This window comes from Podarcis filfolensis, assembly GCF_964270895.1.
Source record: "Podarcis filfolensis genome assembly, chromosome: 16".
NCBI classification, from domain to species: Eukaryota; Metazoa; Chordata; class Lepidosauria; order Squamata; family Lacertidae; genus Podarcis; species Podarcis filfolensis.
Window position 1 is genome coordinate 1,144,919 of NC_139620.1, and position 21,685 is coordinate 1,166,603.

A 21,685-nucleotide genomic window follows, 5' to 3' on the forward strand; every position below is an offset into this window, starting at 1 on the left:
CAAAATCATACAGATGAGCAACAAGAGATTAGCCCTTTTCAGTCCTTCACCTCAATGTGATTAGACTCATGTGAGGGACAGAGAGACTGAGGATGAACCAGTTGGCTCCTCAGTCGCCCATTTGTTAGCGATTCCCAACTTCATCTCTAGGTTTGATCAGTCTAAGACTCAGCATTAAAGCTGATCATCAGAAAGACAATGCCATCTCCAGACCCCCCCAAAATATGAAGTTGTAGAAATAAGATAAAGATATCTTGAAGATGAAAGCAAGGTCCATCTTTTTTCCTTCCAGAAATGACTGCATGATATTCTGTGACATTTTAGCAAAATATTTTATTTTCCAAAGCTTTGTAATTGGCTTATGTGAAATTTTTTCATAAAGAAACTAAATATCACAGATGGCCAAAAGGACTCCTTGCTTTAATTTAAGGTTTGAGGTCAATTTATGAGGTCAAGGATCATAAAGCATTCAATCTACAATAAGGCCCCTCAAGAACTGACGGAATAGTGAGCTGCCCAAAAGGGAACATTCCCCTTTCATATAGGCAAGAGTTTGCAGTTATAATTCACCTGATTAAAACATGGATGCCACACAATTTGCTCATCATTGATGGTTAACTCCTTGCCTGCAGGAACCTGAGGCTCCAGTCGTCCAACTTTCAATCTAGTCAGTGAGCCATTGGGGAAAGTGATCCAATTGGTAACATCAAAACCTTCAACCAGTTCTCCATGTTCATCAAAGTGCACCATATCTCCAGTGCTGCTGTTGAATACAAGGCTCTTCAGAAAGGGATGGACCTGGAATATTGAAATATTTACATGGAATTAATGATATGAATAACTGTTCTTAAAGCAGTATATATGGTGATGGAGTATTTCCACTTGTCTATTATTATTATTATTACTATTATCATTAACATGAAATTAATTACATAAAGAATGGTCTATAGAGGGGATACATTGACTGAAAATATCTAGCAAACCAGATCAGTAGTTGGGTTTCTATGGAGGGTATTTGGCAAGCTAGCATGACAGTGATTTTGAGTAAATGTGCACCAGGTCAGGCAGGCTAATTTCTGTGGCTCTTTCCATCAGACACGGCTGGAGCTCATTGGGACTGGTGAGGTGAAAAGCCAGGAGATCAGTGGTAGATGGAGGCAAAGCAAAGAAGTTCTGAGTTGTCGTTACCTGCCATGGTTGCACATTCAGAAAGGCAAATCTCTCTCCTCTTGCCAATCTGCTATGTTTGGAGCTGGATTTGTATATGGAGTTCAAAGCATGTGCCACAGCATAGACAGCTTTGTAGACATTGTAGCTGTGACCAGTCATGTGTTTTTCAAACACGACCCCAGGAAGGTTCTCCAGTTTCTCCTCCAAAGTGCAGGGTTCTTTCTGCGTAGCCTCCACCTCCTGTCCATGAGATGCTTTCAGGGAGCAGGTGAAAGTCTGTTCCCAGACGTCCTGGATGAAAACATCCTCTTTGTTCCAGAAGGGTCTTATCGTCTGAATGAACTTCTGGAACCTTAATGGCTGACTTGAGTGGACAGTGAAGGATAGAGTACCATGGAACATTTGTATTTCCCAGTCTTTCTGAATAGACACTGATGCAAAATCCCAGTGAGATGTAGCAACCCACACTTTACCCAGAGGTGGCCATCCCATTACAGGTACTATAAATGACAATACTCTCAAAACCTGAAAGGATGGAGGTTCCCCATAAACCACAAATACATTAGCTTTTGTCTCAAATGCAATTGCATAACTTTCCCGATGCTTTAAAAACAAGCGTATCATCTCATCCAGATAATTCCAATTTTCTAATCTTACTATGAAATCATAGCAGATGCCATGCTCAAAGAGTAGTGGTAAAATTGTCTGTAGAAACTGGTCCCCTTTGTCATTATCCACAGCACAAAGTGCAATCCATGTCCATTTGAAATGTTGAAGTAACTGCACAATTCCTATGTGCTGTTTGGCTTCATTTGGGACCATCTGGTATAAAAATGGGAATAGCATGTTTGCATCCTGTATCGCCAAAAAGGATCCATATGTGAGCTAAAATAGAATGCATGAGGTGTTTTCTTTTGTTTCTGAAGGATTGTGAGAGAATGTAAAACTACAGGTTTCACAGGTACTTCAGAGGCATAGCTTTCCCAATAAATGTCTGCATAGGTTTTAAAGAAGAAAACTTCAAGTAATGTGGAAAAATAGCCAGTAATCTGCTTCATTATTGATAATTTCTTAATGTTTCTCCTAATGTTTTAAAAATATGTAGTCCAGCCCTATAGCGCAGCAGAGAACAAGTATTTCCCTTCTTCTATGTAACAGCCATTAAGGTATTTTAGAGTACTATATTAACCTCCTTAGTCCCTTCCTCTCAGGACTAAAGTTACACAGTTCTGTCAGCCTTCCCTACATTATGTGCTTTCAGTTGTGTATTAGGTCTAGTAAAGAAAAAAAAGAAAGAAACCATAAAAACTCAAATCCTTTACGTCCTGGACACAATCATTCCATTCCACTTCAATTTACAGATACTCGAGTTTTCTGGACAATTGGCTATCAGCACTGCTTGGTTAATACCAATCCAAACAGCCCTCCTGAATAAAACTTTGCAGGAGCCTTGCCAAGACTGTGTTGAAATCAAGATAATATTTCCCATACACCCATGCTCCCGATTTACCTGTGGAATCTTGTGGGTTGCTGAAATGGTGGCCATATTGGCAGAGATTTCAGAGATGCATCCTCCAATGAGAGCTATCAGATTGTTCCACTTGTGACACTTGAAGTTGGGGACAAATCTATGCTGTGTGGAAAGCAGGTTGAGCGTGGCCTTGTAGGTCATCCTTGCAGTGTAGTAGCTATTGAGGATGCGGAACCCTAGAGAGAAGTTGGATAAGAATTTGGGATTCTCATTGATTTCTTTGACAGCAAATGCTAAGGCCAGGATGTGCTGGTAGTTCTTTGGCACGGAGCTGTAATAAAATTACAACAGAATGGACTGAAATGAGGAGGAGGAGGAGGAGGAGGAGGAAGAAGAAGAAGAAGAAGAAGAAGAAGAAGAAGAAGAAGAAGAAGAAGAAGAAGAAGAAGAAGAAGAATTGCTCCCTGCATTTAAGGGAGTTACTCTTTGTACCAATAAAAACAAGCAGTTGAAAGTCAATAGGTGTGGCCTTGCCAACACAGTGCCCATAGATGCTAGAAAGCCATAGAGAACATCACCTGAGGCCACAGAGCCTCTGATCCTTCCCTTGCTGACTGCTTACCTCACCATGAGATGTTGTGAGATGTATGCCTCCCAGAAGTACATATAACTAAATAGTGAAATGGGAAGAGCAAAGCTCTTTGCTCTGAATACTTTTCCAGGCTCTGAACTTCACCTGAGCAATTGAACAGAAAATGGAGCACTCAGAGGGCAGAAGTGGAGCAATCTGAGGGAAAAGCGCGGGGAGGAAGTGAGGAGAGACAGAAAAGAGCAGGAGTTGTGTTCCATAGAGAGGAATCAGAAGGTGCACATGGACATAAACTCACATCCCTCAAGGTTGAGAAGGAACGAGGTGTGGGCAGAACAGAAATAGTGGGCAGTGACAAGGCATGAGCCACCATGTGTAAATGCTGTAGAAGGCTTACTAAATAACAAAAAGAAGCACCGAACTGTTTATTTCAGTGGGCCTTGCAAAGAAAAACTTAATAGCATTACAACCAGTTAATAAGAGAAATGAATACTGTAAACCCACAATCTGTATTCAGCTTTACATGCCTGGCAAAACAATAAAATTTTAATCCAAAGAGAGTGGGTGTCTGGGAAAAAAGACTTTGGGAATCCCATCTGCCCTCGAACCCGATTTATTTTGACTATACACAACGTTGGCTTTTGGCGTGATTCCCGGAACATGACCCTCGTGTAAATTGGGGGCTTCCTGTCTCTGTCTCTCTGTCTACCCATCTCCACCCTTGCCCCTCATCTTGTCATGCTGAGGTTGAGTACCTCATACTCTTCCATAATACTGAAGAATGCTTAACCCCCCCTAAAATTTTATTGGGTTTCCATGAAGAAGAACATCAAAATATAAATCACGGTATTGCTTAATGATGCGTCTTCAGTCATTACAGTCTGACTATATTAGACTCAGTAAGAAGGGGAATAAATAATGTCTTACATAGGTTCATCAATCAGTATCTGTGAAGGCTGTTCCCTGAAAGACTGGATATTAGAGAAGTATATGACTTGCGAAACCATCTCACCAATTACAAGGTCTCCTGGCTGGTAAAATTCGTGAGCAATAGGAAGAGGATCATCATAAATGCTGCAGTTGATAGAATGTGCCTTACATATGGTGTGAAGCAGAAGTAACAGCAGAAACAGCACCAGCAGGGTCCTGCTCAGAAATCTCCCCCTCCCAGTGTAGATTCCCATGTTTCCACTACAGCCTTATATGCGGATGTTTTCAGTTTGGCTAAAGTACCCTTTGAATAGGGGGCTGTTAGGTAATCTATGCACCAGCGCTTTGGTCTTTGAGTTAAAAATGGTTCTTCATCTGTCAGTAGCCCCAGCCAGCAAATTTTCTTTTTCTTCACACATTATTCCCAGGGATGACTGGAGGTTGCTGGGATACAAATAATAACGTTATTATTACTTCTTTTTAAAAATCACCATCTGTAGCAGTTTAGTTATAGAATTTCACTGTTCCTTGGTTTGCAAAGAAAATAATTATACCCAGGACAGTAACCCAAGAGAACGTAAGGTACATTGTGGTGAGGCAGTGTCTCAGTTAAACAATATGCTAAACTATGTGCTAAACCATGCCTAGTCAAGGAAGTTCACATTTCACAAAAAGAATATTCCTTGAATTGATGACTGGATAGGAGCATATCCACACATGTAAAAGAGGAATGATGATACAAAAGACTGGCAAAACCCTGGCTGTGCCTAGATATAGCTCTGAACAATAGGAAGCTGTTATGCCTTTTAAAAGATGCTATTGTTTTTTAATCCAAACAGAATGTGTATATCTACTATGTAAGAGGATGGAAGCCAGCAATTTTGACAATGATGGAGATGATTCCTCAGTGTGTTCTTCGTATTTGCAGTTGCATCATGCCTGACCAAATTGCTAAAGCCTCCCCCCCCCTGAATTGTACGACTATGATTGTCTTCCTTGAGAGATAATAAGTAGGCAGCATTGCTTAGTCCTGAGCAAGAGTTAAGTTTTCCCAGAGATCATTCTTAGTTGGCAGAAAATGAAGGTCTGGGTTTAAACGTAGAGTCAAGTCCGAGAGTACGTGAGATTCAGTCCCGTCCCATCCTGTCCCCCACCCGGAAGATGGGTTCATCTCCTTCATCACTTGACTTCCCAGTATTGTTTGCCCCCATGTTGCTTTCAAAAACAAATTGATATTAGGGTTGCCATATTTCTAAAAGTAAGTTTACTTATGCAGTACAGTGGTACCTTGGTTTACAAACTTAATTCCGGAAGTCCGTTCTTAAACCAAAGCATTCTTAAACCAAGGCTTGCTTTCCCATAGCAACGGGGGACTCCATTTACAAATGGAACACACTCAACAGGAAGCGGAACATGTTCTGCTTCCAAGACAAAGTTCACAAACCAAAATACCTACTTCTGGGTTTGCAGCGTTCTTAATCCAAGTTGTTCATAAACTAAGCTGTTCTTAAACCAAAGTAACACTGTACTATCGTTCTGCAGTGTGCAAACCTAGCAATTAGGAACTGAGCCTAGCTCAAGTAGCTTACAGTCAGAATTGGACTTCTGTCTACATGTCTGGGAAAAGTAAAAACCAGGATGCCCCAAGCTTTTTTTTTTTGGAAAAAAATATTATACATTACAGTTGTACCTTGGTTCTCAAATGCCTTGGTACTGGTAAGTTTTGACTCCCAAACCCTCAAAAGCTGGAAGTAAGTGTTCAGGTTTTCGAATGTTCTTTGGAAGTCCAACGTCCGACATGGCTTCCGCAATTGAGTGCAGGAAGCTCCTGCAACTCCTGCAGCCAATTGGAAGCCACGCCTTGGTTTTCGAACGGTTCTGGGAGTCGAATGGACTCCCGGAATGGATTAAGTTTGACAACCAAGGTACCACAGTACTAAGCTGTTCTTAAACCAAGGTACCACAGTCCTATCATTCTGCAGCATGCATCATTAGCAACTTGAAAAAGACTAGCCCAAGTAGCTTACAGTCAGAATTTGACTTCTGTGTACATGTCTGGGAACACGCAAGAGGCTGATTTTCTGAGGTCACCGAAAATTCATATCTGTAATTCAGTCCAGTTGCCAATGGCTCTCTTAGCTTTTCAAGAATGGGCCTTTGCTGTGTTGGCTCCCCTACTGCGGAATACTCTTCCCAGAGACACTCTCCTGGCACCATCATTACATGTCTTTAAGCACCAGGCAAAAATATTCCTCTTTACCCAGGCCTTTGCCCATTAAATAATCTATTTCTTGTTAAAGCTGTGCAGAGGGGGGCTGTTATTATTGTACAGTGGTACCTTGGGTTAAGTACTTAATTCGTTCCGGAGGTCTGTTCTTAACCTGACACTGTTCTTAACCTGAAGCACCACTTTAGCTAATGGGGCCTCTTGCTGCTGCTGCACCGCCGCCGCACAATTTCTGTTCTCATCCTGAAGCAAAGTTCTTAACCTGAAGGACTATTTCTGGGTTAGTGGAGTCTGTAACCTGAAGCGTATGTAACCCGAGGTATCACTGTATTATTATACTGTCTGTTGAATGAATGAATGAATCTTTATTTGCGTCAGCCATCGGCCATAGCAATAAAGCAACAATACGATAGGCAAATAATAGAAATAAAAAGTCAATTATATAAAATACACTTTAGGCTTTTGAATCAATAGTCAAATAGCAGATCTTATTCTAATTGCCCCAGCTAAAAACCTTGCAGCCTTTGCTGTCACCTGCTCATCTTGATCTGCCAAGAGAAAGGACACTGTGGTAATGGCTGGGCGACCCAGAATGGACAATAAAAGAGGGGTGATAACCTCATTCCTCAAGTCTTTATACAGAGTGCAAGCCAGAAGGGCATGCGCCACTGATTCAGTACTGCCATCTCCACAGTGACATAAGCGTTTTTCGTGTGGAATCGGTTGGAATCGTCCCTCAAGTCCAGCTGAGGGCAATACATTCAATCTTGCGAGAATAAAAGCGCGTCTATATTTTAGAATTGCTAGATTATGCCAGAGTGTCGAAATGGGAAGGTGGAAAAGTGTCATGCCATGGGCAAAAATAAAGGCAGTGGAGGGGTGATGGCGGGCCAGAGTGGGGGGTCAGTGGCATGGTGGTGATTCAGAGTGTTCCAGAATGTCCATTCTGCAGGGCTCATCATACAACCCTCCAATGGTAGACAAGTCAGAGGGATAAGTGAGTGGAACCGTGGATGTGACTTTTACCTTTGTATAGTAGGCCAGTTCCTACAAGCACCCCTCTCTATTGTCCATTCAGACAAGGAAGAGCCGTGATCAGAACTCAAGTATATATCTAAGGCTATCTGATGCAGGTATCTAATGCTAGTAGGTCTGCTTAGCCCCACTGAGATTAATGCTCTCAACATAATCATGCTCATTTATGTGACTGGGTTTACTCTGAGTACAACTAGCAACGGATACAGCCTGTGAATCAGGGCCCATGGGGTCTGTGACCAGAGAGAGTCCTGTTTGGACCCTGGGGCTGTGTTTTCCTCACCCTTGACCTGATGCATTAAAGGGACAGAATTAAACATTTCATGGCACATGACTTTGGACTTGGGCACATAAATAGGAGTGGCCTAGTTGGATTGCAAGAAACAGTGAACTGCTTTGACAACCTTTCATAAAACTCTCTGATCTGCGTTAAATCAGCCCTCCAAAGTCCAGATCTGCCTTGGTCTGTGCACTAGTGTAAACCTGTATAACTGAATGCTGTTCTTGTCATTTGGAGCGAACTCTGCAGGGGCATCTCCCAACAGCAAATGCTGTGTCAAGACCCTGCAATTAGAGATAATTAATGGAGAGCCCTTCCAGCCATGGCATATGCTACATACAGGTGCAATTTTCACAGATCATCATTATTCTTGATTATTCAGTATTACAACTAACCTTAAAATAGCATTTGCTATACAGTTTTCTGTCCTGCATTGTAAACAGCGCTTTGACTTCTACGTGATATTAACTGTGACCTGTGTTTACCTGGACGCTGTGCTTTCCACCTTGTGCCAAGTCCCAAAAGGGCACCAAACCAAGACAAGGCTCTGCAATTAGCTGTAATTTTCAAAGAAGGAAGCCCAATTAAACTTGTCAGCCAGGATTCTAATTATGAAGCAAGCTTCGGGAAGCAGCTGACAATCAGGAAGAAAGAGAGAAACCTGCTCTTGTCTCTCATCTGCTGTCTGCCACACTTTAGTTTAATCATATCAACAAGCAAATATCTAGCTGGGACCCGAAACACTCAGGCAGAGCTGATCAACACACACAAACTGTCTCACTTAACAAGGCAAATATCCCATGTGAATCCCATCACAACGAAACGCTTAGAATTTGAACACTAGGTTTGGACTCATCCATGAACGTGGGTCTGTCTCTGAAAAGTATTGGGAAACTTCTTCTAGGCTGGGATGCTGCGGCCAGGCTGTTGCCCAGTGCCAGTGATCTGAAGAATGCGGCTCTGCCATTCAAGCTATTTTAGTGGCTGCCAGGACATTTGCACGCACAATTCAAAGTATCCATAAGCCCCGCTCCGTGCCCAGAAGCATTGTGGCCCATAGAGTGCAGCAAAATCCTGGGCAAGGTTTTCCCCAGTATCTTCTCTGTGTGATGGGCTAATGGGTGAAAAGCTGTCCCATAATCCCTTGCTGCAGAGGGGAGGGCAGGCCTATATAAGGCTGTTTCCCCTGGAGCTTTCGGAGCTTCCCACCTGCCCACCCTCAGTATAGAGCCTTCACTGGGCAATTTTGGGTCGTTGGTTGACAGGGCCAGAAAGGAATATTTTTTCTCCAAACGTGATTGGCACTTGGCTTTTTTTGGGGTGGGGTGGGCTTTCCCTCAGTGAAATTATGCCTTTCCTTTGATAGACGGAAGAACATTGTTTTCATGAGGATGGAAATGGCATTGGTCAGCATCAACATAGTATAGGGGGTCCCCCATGAGGGGCCTGAGGGGCGGATTGACCACGGCAAACCCAAGCATGGTTTCGGTATCTGCCTGGTTGGAACCTGCACCCTGGTCCCCAAGGGAGACCTTGCTTGCTTGGCCTGCACCACGGCAAGGTTCAACACTGGCCGACTCCCGTTTGGAGTGATCCAAACCTAGCGGATCCATTCCATCAACACGGGGCTTGTGGAATTATGAACTGATCCTGGGACCCAATGCCATGCCAACCCTTGCCCTGCCTGCTGCTGCCAACAAAGATTTGACCTGATTTTATCCCATTACTATTGTACAGTCTGGTTATTTTGCTGCTTTCCTGGGGCACATGATATTTAATGTTCTAAGCACCATAGGACAGGGAGTTTTGAAGGACCGCCTCCTCCTAGATCAACCTAGTTGCACAATCACACCCTTTTGACACCATGACTGCAAGGTGGTTTTAAGAAGTTAACACTCTGTGCTATGTGATCTTGAGTACACAACTGAAATATTATCCCATGCCTTTATCTAGGTCATCATCGCTGAACATCTGTGTTCCTTCCTCTTTGGGATGAGGCACAGCTTTACACACCATCACCTAGTAGGATCACCATCTTTTTCTTCTTCTGTGCCCCATGTTCTCTTCTTTTAGCTGTATCTTGACCTTCAAGTATTGCAGGTGACAATCTTCATGAAAAACTTCACCTCCTGATCTATATATATCACACACAACCCTTAATATCACAGAAGCAGAGGGGCCAACTCTACGAGTCTTAGGACACCTCATCCCCCACCCCAAATATACTGGGATGGAGCTGAGCTCCCCTCCCATCTTGAGGGGCCGGGCCTTGGCAGAACTACCAGTGGCAGGCCCCATTGGATCTTTCTGTGGCGGCAGCAGGTCCTGTTGGGTCTCACTGGGCCTACTCACAGTCTTGTACTCTGTCCTCGGTGTCTTCTAATTTAAAACCAGCACCAGCAAAAGTCAATATATCTCTATAAGTGCCCCATTTCCTTCCCATATTAATTTTCTTTAGGGCATTTGCTTTGATGGGGGAAAGCCATAACAATGTTTTTCTTTCCAAAAAATTCTTATATGTCACCCAAACACCATACAGACTCTTTCTTATTCTCTTGACCAGTGGTGCAGTGGTGAATTCTGAAGTTCAGGAGTTCATTGTGACAGCCCCAAAGGCACACCCCAAAGGGGCAAAACCCAGCCCCTTCCCTTCTCCCACTGAGGGGAAACATTGAAAACTCAGGAAGGATCGTATATATTGGAACTTAACCTTCAGTCACTCTGTCAGTTGCATGATCTTACTGTCCTTTCCCTTCCCAGATGCCAAAACCACATGGATTGTATGTTTCAAGTTGTACCACTGCATTTAAACCTCCACTGTCACCTGCTGGGCCCCTCACATTGCTGTCCAACTTTAAGATGATGGAAGGAAATTCCCCACTTCCATAGGCATTTATTTATATTTTTATATACTAGTCAGTCTCAGCTGTTAGCACATGCAATATGGGATTTCTGAAGTGTTTAGAAACAGATGTCTGCATACACTAACCATTTCTGTAAGGAAATGCAACACTCTGCATTGCACCTGCAACTGTATTATTTTAACTCTTTCCTCCCTTCCTTTAACTATTGTACAAGGAAACATCCCTGAAAATCATGTCTTCATTGGTGACACATGTACAGTTGGGGGAAATGGTGCAGGTGTGATTGAGGAAGAGTTTTGGGGAAACCAGGAAGCTCCCTTCAGGGCACCAGTTTGCAGCTGGACTGCTTGCTTGCCTGGGGCACTCGCAATTGCAAGAGCACTACTCAATAACAAATATGTATCATTATTTTGATCTTACTATAAGTCACAGAGCTCAATAACCAGTAATTATCTCAAATTGGTGGGTTTTATCATCCATCTTGCCAAACCCTGTGTACATTTTATCAAGTCATGAACACAATCAATGTCAGATTGTGAAAGTGTATATAAAATAAACCCTGTGTCATTCAGAGCCCCAGTGAAAAATTCTGAACATGCAGGTTTTCATAAATCAGATCATTGGCATTTTCCTTTTATCAAAATAATCCAGAGTCATTCAATGAGATTTCTTGTAATGCAGTTTATGGTAGATGAGATAGAAATCTGACTTTCGGCATCCCCGTCAGCCCCAAGATGGTCAGAACATTTCTGCTGCTGATCCTTCTCTTCCTGTGGCTACAGTTGCCTCCAACTGAGAGCAAGGAACACTCTGCTAGATGCACCATGATGGAGCCTTTCCAGCTTCCATACCAGAATTATCAGAGAGGGGACCTAGTCATTGGAGGAATTGTTTCTTATTTCGGCTTTGTATTTGAAGAAAAAGATTTCCATGAGCACCCAAACGCAAAGCTCATAGATGAACTCTTGTAAGTAAAAACCTATCCTTCATAGTGTACTCTTGGTGAGCTCATATATGCTACAATTAAACCAAACATACAACAGCATGCTCAAAACACATTTCCATGTGACTTTTATCAAGTAGGGATGTTAAACATATATTTTCTACTTTTTACATTGTGATCTTGTCAGCTTCTTCTTCGTTGCTTTATTCCACTTCTTGGGCTTTCTATCTTCTGCCTCTTCTGCTTTCTCACCACGTGCTCCCATGGCTCTCACCGCTTTCTCCCAACTTCATCCTCATCCTCCCTCTGTGTTCCCTTTCACACCATTAACATCCGGTTTTCCATTTTTTTTTTAATAAATGTTTATTGGGATTTTACAAAACATAGTAATCAAACAAATACATATATCAACACAGAAAACAAAAAATACACACTTAATAAAAAAAAGAAAAAGAAAAAGAACCCACTTTTAAATTTCAAGGTTCTATATCCCTCTTTCCTGACCTCCTCACATCTCCCTTTTTTGTGTTCCTCTTTATTCCGTCAAATTCAGCAAATTCTAACCCTCTTTCAAATCTCGTTTATAATTGTGTACTCCCACTTATTATGTCTCTAATTTCCCCTCTTTTTTAAATCCTTTTTTTCCCCAAACCTCTTTTAACCATATCCCAAATGCCGTGTTACCTTTTGCATCCCACATCATTTTAACATTCAAACAATTTACAATATTTTCCTTTGCAGCAAAGCTTGATCCTCACATTCACAATCACTATCATTTAATCTAACAGTCACAGATATATGTGACATATGGATATCATAGATTTTGGATTATACCTGCTGCTATGCAATGTAAACCATACTGGGTAATAAAAAGAGCAGCTGCAAACTGAGCTATTTGCAGAGTAGACCCATTGAAATTAATACAGCTAAGTTAGTCTGATCTACTAATCCTAATGGGCCTTCTCTGAGTATAACTAATATTGCCTACAGTATTTTTTGTACAGTCACAATTTTATTTGAGCTCAGTTACTGTGAAAGAATAGATCCTATTCCATCTGATGTGCTCTGGTCTCTACTCCCCACCTACACCATACACTTACTATCTGAGGGGCACCAGTCAGAATTTCTGACTTGGCAACTTCTCATCCAGTGAGTGTCCGTTGGTTGCTGAAAGGAAATAAAGTGGTAAGAGAAGGATGTGGCAACTTATACACGTGCATGTGAGCCAGGAAGTTAGCTATGTGCATAAGAGGGAGAGGAGGAGAATACCTCTGACACATAGTATAACTCTTTTATTAGTGAAACACCGAAGTACTACCAGAATACGCTTTCCCTGGTGTTTGCTGTCAAAGAAATAAACGAGAACCCTAATATCGTACCAAATATGACCTTTGGGTTCCACGTCACTGATAGCTACTTAAATGCAAGGATGACTTATCAGAACACCCTGAAACTTCTGTCCATCACAGAAAGGATTGTCCCCAACTTCATACGTGACAAGAAAGGACAAAAGATAGCTTTTATTGGGGGACTTGATTCTGACATCTCCCTCCACATAGCTACTATCTTAAGCATCTACAAGATTCCACAGGTATAGTAAGTGTGGGGGCTGTCAAGCTCTTCTGCCTCTGGTACAATAATTATCTTTTGGGTTCTCAAAGCTTTCTTTTATTTTGGTTCATTTTTCTGAAAAAGAGTGAGAGAAAAATATATAACTGATACAAAATCATGTGGGGGAGCTATGCAGTAGTGGTTGGAGAAGAGGGGCTTTGGTGCTTGCCTGACTTTGTCTCCCATGTGTCACTGGGAAGCAGCAGGGAGGTTGGAACTGGACAAACGCAGTAGCAGGAGTCTTCCTCCTGCTCCCAGGAAGCTGCACAAGGCCAGTTGCAAGAGGTCAGAGAAACCTGTTACTCCTCCCCACCAACAGCTGCTGGAGATATGCATAATGTTCTTGTGAGATCAACATGCATCCATAAAGGAGTTGAGAAATTCTCATGAGCTTTTTTCTTCAAGCAGATACTTGGGATGAACCATAGCCATTTGCTCTAACTCTCCAATTCTTGTGGGATTGATTTCTTCCTCCAGATTGCTTTCTGTGTATTAGCTCCAGTGAGAAGCCCGGAGTTGCAGCCCCAGACATTCTACCGAACGGTGCCCAATGAGAAATACCAATATGCAGGGATTGTCATGCTACTTCTACATTTCCAGTGGACATGGGTAGGAATTGTGGCATCCGATGATGAAAATGGAGAGACCTTTAGGCAAAGCTTAGTGCCAATGCTTTCCCAGCATGGAGTCTGTACGGCTTTCAATGAAAAACTACCAGCCGTATCTCAGGGCATTGTTGATATCAGTTTCTTGGAACTCATTCGGGCCAAGTCCTCTTTCCTGATGGCCTCAGAAGTTAACGTATTAGTTCTGTGTGCAGAACCTGAGACCATTACAGTTGTGAAATGGATGCAATATTTCTTTTCATTAGCTGAAGATGTTGCAGAGAAGTCTACAGGCACCGTGTGGATTTTGACAGCCCAGTGGGCTTTCTCTTCAGAAACAATGCAAAGGTATTACGATATACAAGTCTTTGATGGTGCCTTGTCTTTTGCAATTCACACAGAGAAAGTCCAGGGATTTAAAGACTTCCTTCAGACCCTGGACCCCAACTCTCCAAAGGGAGATGGGTTCCTCCAGGCTTTTTGGCAACAGGCATTCAACTGTTTATTTTCTGCTTCCATTGGGCACAAGGAAAACACAAAGACCTGCACTGGCCATGAGAGTCTGGAGAGCCTTCCTGGGCATATTTTTGAAATGACCATGACTGGCCAAAGTTACAGTATCTATAATGCGGTTTATGCCATTGCACATACTTTACATCAGATGCACTCATCCAGGTCAAAACGCAGAATGATGGCAGGCGGAGGTGAGCTCGATCCTCCAAAACTGCAACCTTGGCAGGTGAGATTTCCTATTCAGAATAAACCTTTGCTTGGGGCTAATCTAATGGGTGATTGCACACAGTTCACTGAATGAACACACACCCACCCTCTTCCAGCATTAACAATTCCCACATTCTTTTCTTTCTTTTTTCTTTTCTTTTTGAAATATTATATTGGTTTTTACAGACACAAGTTTATATCAACAACATTTATATACTCATTTCATGAGATTCTCTGCATCTCATTACTCCCTCCCTCCCTTTCATGGGTCCTTCTATTATTTTTTTTGGGGGGAAACTACATATCAATACATTCTGCCCAATTTCCATTTATCTAAATTAACAATGAACTTCTTTACTTTACAAGTGATTTGTAGAGTCCAGCTAATTTGCTTACAATAATCTCTTTGGCATATTTCCCCCATTCTTTTTAAAAGTCCTTTTCTTTTGGTTCCTAAGTCTCGCAGTTAATTTTGATATTAAGCATTTTGGCTTGCCATTCTTCCTTGGTCGGTATTGTTGTATCTTTCCATTTATGGGCTAATAACATCCTTGCAGCTGTTGTTGCATACATAAATAGTCTTTTCTGTTCTTTTGGGATCTCAGTACATATAATTCCTAATAAAAAAGCTTCTGGGTTTTTTAACAAAAGTTATTTTAAACATTTTTTCCTCAATTCATTATATACCATTTCTCTAATGATTTTGTTTTCTTACATGGCCACCACATATGGTAAAAGGTACTCACTTCTTATTTACATTTCCAGCAGGTATTTGAACTAATCCTAACTCTAACTGACTAGGAGTCAAACAGCACCAGGACATCATTTTCATATAGTTTTCTTTCGGTGTACAACAAGCTGTGAATTTTGGATCTCTTTCCAAAGCCTCTACCCAATCTGCCATTTGTATATCATGCCCTAAATCTTTTGCCCATTTAATCATAACTGAGTTAACCTGTTCATCCGTTGCATACCATTCTAGGAGCACCACATTCTTTTCAATACTTAACTGTTCTCCTTTTCCTTCAAGCTGAAGGAGCCACAATCAAGATAGGGCCTGTTCTTCCCTTCCAGTTGCAGGAATAGTTGCAGGAGTTATGGCAGTCTGTACCCTTTCCCTGCCTCTCTAGGAACATGGGCTGTCAAGACACGAGGAAGCATCTCCTGGTGCAGTTTCTCCCATAGAAATGTCACCTCTTTGTGGAACTTGACAGTGTCGTGGGAGGAGTTGCAGAATGACCTGCTGTCGTATGTGTTTCTGATTCTGATATAACAGGAGTGGTGAAGAAGGAGGCATGTTAACTTGGGCCCATAAGGTGTTAATTTCAGAAAGATGGTATTTAGGAAGAGCCTCCCCAGAACCTTCCCCGGGCATTATCTCACCATTTGACAGGGCACAAACCACTGATTTTTGTCTCTCAGCACCCCAGTTAAATTGCAGTATGAGTACTGGGAAAAAACAACAACACCCTGTATAGATGCTAATCACCATGCTCCTTTCCATATAAAAATGGTTCTGAAACTAGACTTGTTTCATTATCCACTTAATAAATGTGCTAAGTTGAGCAAGAAAAAGGGGAATTATCAAGAATTAAGAATATGTTTGAAAAAATTAAGGTTTGTTTCTACCCATGACTGCCCACCCATTTTGTCCACCAACACCAACTACTTTCTAGAACCTACATTTGTTTCTGCACTAAAGAGGAACATATAGGACTATCTTCAAATGTGGTTACCTGGTCAGTTTTTTTAACTCCCTTCCAGTGATGTTCATTGATTATAGTGGACCTGCAAGTTAAGGTCACTTTACTTTGGTTGGGAAAAGTAAATAAACAAATGGAGATCAGGGAAAACTCACCAGGAGCTGCTCTCCATTTCTTGACCCCTTTCTCCCTGCACACCCACCTTGCAGGCCAGCTGAACTTACAAGAAATACTTATGTGCTTCAAATGTTGTAGACTGCACAGTTTTTGGCTACTTTCCATTGTGTGAAATATATTGATGGATACTTCTCCTTTGTAAAATCCATAAAAGCTCTCCCTTTTAAACTTTGCCTTTGTTTTCTTCTCTCTAGCTGCACTCGTTCTTGAGGAGTATCTCCTTCAACAACAGTGTTGGTGACTTAGTGTCCTTTGATGAGAATGGGGAGTTAGCAGGTGGATTTGATATGATTAACTGGGTTACTTTTCCAAACCAAACCTTCTCCCGAGTGAAAGTAGGAAAGATAGTTCCACAAGAATCACAATATGTAGACTTCAGCATGAATAAGGAAGCCATCACATGGCACAGATCGTTTAATCAGGTGGGACCATTGGTTTTTATTTTTATTTTTATTATTTTTTTTGGACAATTGGTTTTTAAAAAATAAAGTATTGTTATTAAGAATACAAATTATAAGGTTAATTTAGACATTCTTTATCATAATAAGCAAATTGTTTAAGTATAACCCATGTCCAACAAGTTATTCTCCCATCATACATGAGGTAAGTAGTAGATCTTCTTTAGAGTTCTGTTTTGAAAGTATATAATGGTAATATATTCCACTATTTTGCATATGGAATATTGTTGGCTTCCAACTCTCCTCCTCCCAGATCACTGGCCAAGCTGGTTTTCAGACTGATGAGAGTTGCAGTCCAAGACCATCTGGTGGCCCAAAGGTTCCACATCCCTGATATATAGGAATTCGGTATAACATTTTAATGCTTTGCGCATGAATGTAGGAGTAAATCATGCTGAACCAAATGAGATTTACAGCTCAGAAGACAAAGGGAGGCTAAGCTACCCATTTGTTTTGAAAGAAGATTTATTGTCTTGTGGTGCTTCTCTGAGGTTAATGTATGTGCTTCCTATTTTACCTTCTTCATTAACTCCCTGTATTTCAAAGTCTGTTGTTTTCTCTGTCCTCTCTCCACCCTCCATCTTTGTGCAGATGAAAAATTCAATATCCTTTCTCATTCACTCCCAATATTTACATTACAGTTTATTTACACATACAACACACCTTTCTGGAATAATGTTAATCAGTCAGCTGATCTCTTCTCTTTGGTTAAAACTGTGTTGTTTACAAGGCACAAGAGAGCTACATTTTATCCTCTTTTTAAGAATAGGTGCTGCCCCTTGCCTTGTGTAATGATCACTGCCAGCCAGGCTACAGCAGGAAAAAGAAAGAAGGGTTGCCATTTTGTTGCTATGATTGTGCTTTGTGTCCACATGGGATGATTTCAAATCAAATGGGTAAGAGACATAATCTGCTAATTTGTAAAATGCTTCCTAATATATATTTCACCTCTTTCCTTCTATTAGCAGTTCAGTACTCCTAAAGAGTGTGGAATCGGGTGGCACTGTGGGTTAAACCACAGAGCCTAGGGCTTGCTGATCAGAAGGTCGGCGGTTCGAATCCCCACAATGGGGTGAGCTCCCGCTGCTCGGTCCGTGCTCCTGCCCACCTACCAGTTCGAAAGCACGTCAAAGTGCAAGTAGATCAATAGGTACTGCTCTGGCGGGAAGGTAAACAGAATTTACATGTGCTACTCTGGTTCGCCAGAAGCGGCTTAGTCATGCTAGCCACATGATCCGGAAGCTGTACTCCAGCTCCCTCGGCCAGTAAAGCGAGATGAGCACCACAACCCCAGAGTCATCCACGACTGGACCTCTTTACTTTTTACTCCTAAAGAGAGCAGCAGCTGCACTGATATCTGGAAGAAAGAACAGATAGTTGGGGAAACTAGATCCAGAACTTTTACAAGTGAAATCTGTAGAAATGGGTGTGGAATGTGTCTAGTGTAATGTGCCTGCTTCCTACATGCTACATCATTAGGATTGGATAGTTTTAAGTGTGTGAGCCAAAAATGGTCTCCTTACCCAGAACAGTCCTCAGCCCAGTCTCTGAGCTGAAAGTGGCTATTCTCAAGAACTCTCCATCACCACGAAGATCTCTCTGGGTGCTTTCCAGTGAGTCTGGTCTTACTATTTTGCACATTGTACCACTAAGGGCACAACCAAAGTCAATATTTCTGATCACTAATTCCAAATGAAGGACAGAGTAGATGAACAATCCATGCACCTTAGGCCCATCAAAATGTAGAGCCTATTGCGGATTATGCATAATGGCAGGAGATTGTGCAAACTGTTGTTAATATCCACTTATCTCTGATACTTTCCCCAACTAATTAATGTCTTATTTGTTGGAACTCATATACCACTCATTTCATTTTTATTTTTTTCAGATATGGATTATTGTTTCCAATGCCAAGATGACCAATTTCCAAACAAGGACAGAGATCAATGCATCCCCAAACGCCAACATTTTCTTTCCTACGCAGAACCTTTGGGGTTCGTTTTAGCTTCCTCAGCTCTGGTCTTTTCTCTGGTCACAGCTTGGATACTTGGCGTCTTCTCTAGGAATGGGGACACTCCCATTGTCAAAGCCAACAACCGGGACCTCACCTACACTCTGCTTCTTTCCCTCTTGCTCTGCTTCCTCTGCTCCTTGCTGTTCATTGGCCAGCCTCACCCAGTGAGCTGCTCTTTACGACAAGCTGCTTTTGGCATCATCTTCTCCATTGCTGTGTCTTGTGTCTTGGCCAAAACCATCACGGTGGTTCTGGCTTTCATGGCCACCAAACCAGGATCCAGGATGAGGAAATGGGTGGGGAAATCTCTCACAAACTCTGTGCTTCTTGGTTGCTGCTCCGTTCAAACCAGCATTTGTGCTGCTTGGCTCTGTACGGCTCCTCCATTCCCAGATGTGGACATGAACTCTCTGGCGGAGGAAATCATTGTGGAATGCAACGAAGGTTCTGTCGCAATGTTTTATTCTGTCCTGGGTTATCTGGGAGTCCTGGCCATGGTCAGCTTCACTATGGCTTTCCTGGCCAAGAGGTTGCCGGACAGTTTCAACGAAGCCAAGTTCATCACCTTCAGCATGTTGGTGTTCTGCAGCGTTTGGCTGTCCTTTGTTCCCTCTTATCTGAGCACCAAAGGAAAGCAGATGGTGGCTGTGGAGGTCTTTTGTATCTTGGCCTCCAGCGCAGGTTTGCTGGGTTGTATCTTTTCCCCCAAATTGTACATAATTCTTCTGAGGCCTGACTTGAACAGCAAAGACAATTTAATTCTGAGGAGCAAATAGGAATCCCCTTGCGTTGATGCTTATAATTTTTGCATTGTTTTCTTGCATTTATTGGAAGAAAACCAGACAAAGTAATTCATTTTATTTCTCAATTCATATCTTTTTCATCTTTTCCATCCCTCGCTTGTCATTGGCTATTTCTATACAGCATTTTTCACAAGTGAATCTGTGCTGAAAGTGGTCTGCAGAATAATCCAAATCTAAACACTGTAATACATAAGAACACGAAGAGCCTAGTGGATCAGGCCCATAGCCCTTCTGATCCAGCCTCCTGTTCTCACAGTGGCCAACCAGATGCCTCAAAGGGGAAGCTGCAAGCAGGATTCAAGTACAAGAACACTTTCCCCTCCTTCCGTTTCCAGCAACTCGTATTCAGGAACATGGCTGCCTCCAACTGTGGCATCAGTGCTGAGCCATCCTGGCTAGGAGACATCAATAGCCCTCTCCTCTGTGAATTCGTCTAGGGCTCTTTTATGGCCATCTATTCTGGTGGTCATCCCTACCCCCTGCGGGAGTGACTTCCATAGTTTAACTATGCACTTTATATACAACAACCATGCACAATAGGACCTGGAACCACTTGCAAAATTACACTAAACCATTAATCATCAACAATGCACAGTTCGTTTAACACAGAGAAACATTTAAGTCAGCATGCAGCTTGCAAATAGGTTAAGTCAGAATATCAGTTTTCCCCAATATATTGAATTTTGAATATATAATTCTTTTTGGAGCAATGTTCTCACATAGGGATTTAGGAGGAATATGTTGAGTCTCAATTCCTTATTTCTTGGCATGTTTTGAAACTTTTTGTCTTGTCCTTGAAATAGCAAGTTAGTGGCGGCTAATGCTCATGGGGACTTTTAGCGGTCAGGGATTGTGCTGAGACGGGTTGCATTCAGCCTCCTCCCCCCCCTGCCCAGGTTCCTGAATCTTCCCAGGAGCAGTGGGAGTAAGCAGAGTCCCTGGAGCCTGACATTAGGCAAGGAAAAGGCATGGAGACCAACCGAATGTGGAGCCAGAGTCTGTAATAGACAGAACCTGAGGTCCTGCGATTAGATTGGGGGAGGAAATATTGAAGTTTTCTGGGCAGTGCCCCAATAACCCTACTACTCTCCACTGTGACTATCAGTGCACACTTTGTAAACTGTGATGGATCTATAACACCATGGTTCATTTTGATGAATGGTTGTAGAAAAATCCAGAAATCATTTGATCTGTCAGTCTCTATACTTATGAATAACAGTAAGATAACATTCTTTTATGAAGCAGAGGGACGTGTGTTGGAATGCCTTTATCCCATAAGTTGAGCGAGAGATGACGAGAATGACTCGTTCAACAGAAATAGTATTGGCCTTATCCTGGCAGAAGCTTCCGGCCACAAATTTGAGAGATGTGCACCCAGGCCAACCTACAACTATAATCAATAAAGCTGAGACAAATTTGTAACCTCATAAAGCTGGCAATTTGTTATCCTGTCAATACACTGATCATAGGGAGCCTGCGGCACCTGGGTCTGCAATAGTTTATTATTATTTTGTATTACATTTTAGCTGTTGTACTTTCTTGTGAAGTGTCCAGGAAACATGTCTTATGGTGCAATATAAATGAAATACTACAAGTAGGTAGTCCTTCTGAAGTGTTTTTTTGGTTTTAATTTCATCCGGGAGAGGAAGATGCTTCTTTATGTATTCCCTATTTAAGAGGAAAAACAGCTCTCAAATCTCCTATTAGTCTCTTCTGTCACTTTAAAGAACAGCTACTTGTGGGAATTTCTGGCACTCTTCAGCTTCTCGTGATGTCAGCTGTGGGACAGATAAAGAGTGGCTGAGCTGATGGGGGTTTGTAGGCTCAATAGGATGTCAAGAGCACCTGTGCAAAGTGCTTTACAAGTGCTGGTGATGAGCTGATAGTTCATGCTTGCAAAGCAGTGTTCATGGAGCTATGGAAGTTCCAACCATCAGCAGGTTGGGGGTTTTGCCTCTCTCCATACATAGCACCATAGGTTCCTCTACAGATATCATCACATCATCAGCAAATGCCTTGAGTTTATATGCTCTCTGCCCCACTGCTGTCCCTTTGATTTCATCATCAGATCTAATTCTGCTAGCC

General features: G+C 42.1%; 4 protein-coding genes across 4 annotated transcripts in view; 2 read left to right on the forward strand and 2 right to left on the reverse strand.

The window, feature by feature from the left end:
• Window positions 1-21,685, forward strand: part of LOC310751719 (uncharacterized protein) — a 950,206-nt gene that overhangs the window by 721,174 nt on the left and 207,347 nt on the right. The gene's annotated exons all lie outside the window — the stretch shown is intronic.
• Window positions 1-21,685, reverse strand: part of METTL25B (methyltransferase like 25B) — a 464,705-nt gene that overhangs the window by 151,308 nt on the left and 291,712 nt on the right. The window lies entirely within an intron of this gene.
• LOC310750894 (vomeronasal type-2 receptor 26-like) overlaps window positions 1-21,685 on the reverse strand; it is a gene marked incomplete at both ends in the record, with an annotated part of 225,005 nt that overhangs the window by 1,983 nt on the left and 201,337 nt on the right. The window contains 2 exons of the mRNA XM_083589296.1: window positions 571-798; window positions 1,189-2,055. Of these exons, the coding sequence (XP_083445422.1) occupies window positions 571-798; window positions 1,189-2,055 (1,095 nt within the window). The remainder of the gene's footprint in view (window positions 1-570; window positions 799-1,188; window positions 2,056-21,685) is intronic.
• Window positions 15,580-19,573, forward strand: LOC310750896 (vomeronasal type-2 receptor 26-like; the record flags this gene model as incomplete). Its single annotated transcript, XM_083589297.1, has 4 exons — window positions 15,580-15,612; window positions 16,520-16,747; window positions 17,553-17,679; window positions 18,672-19,573. 4 exons carry the CDS (start codon window positions 15,580-15,582, stop codon window positions 19,571-19,573), a joined length of 1,290 nt encoding a protein of 429 aa, XP_083445423.1.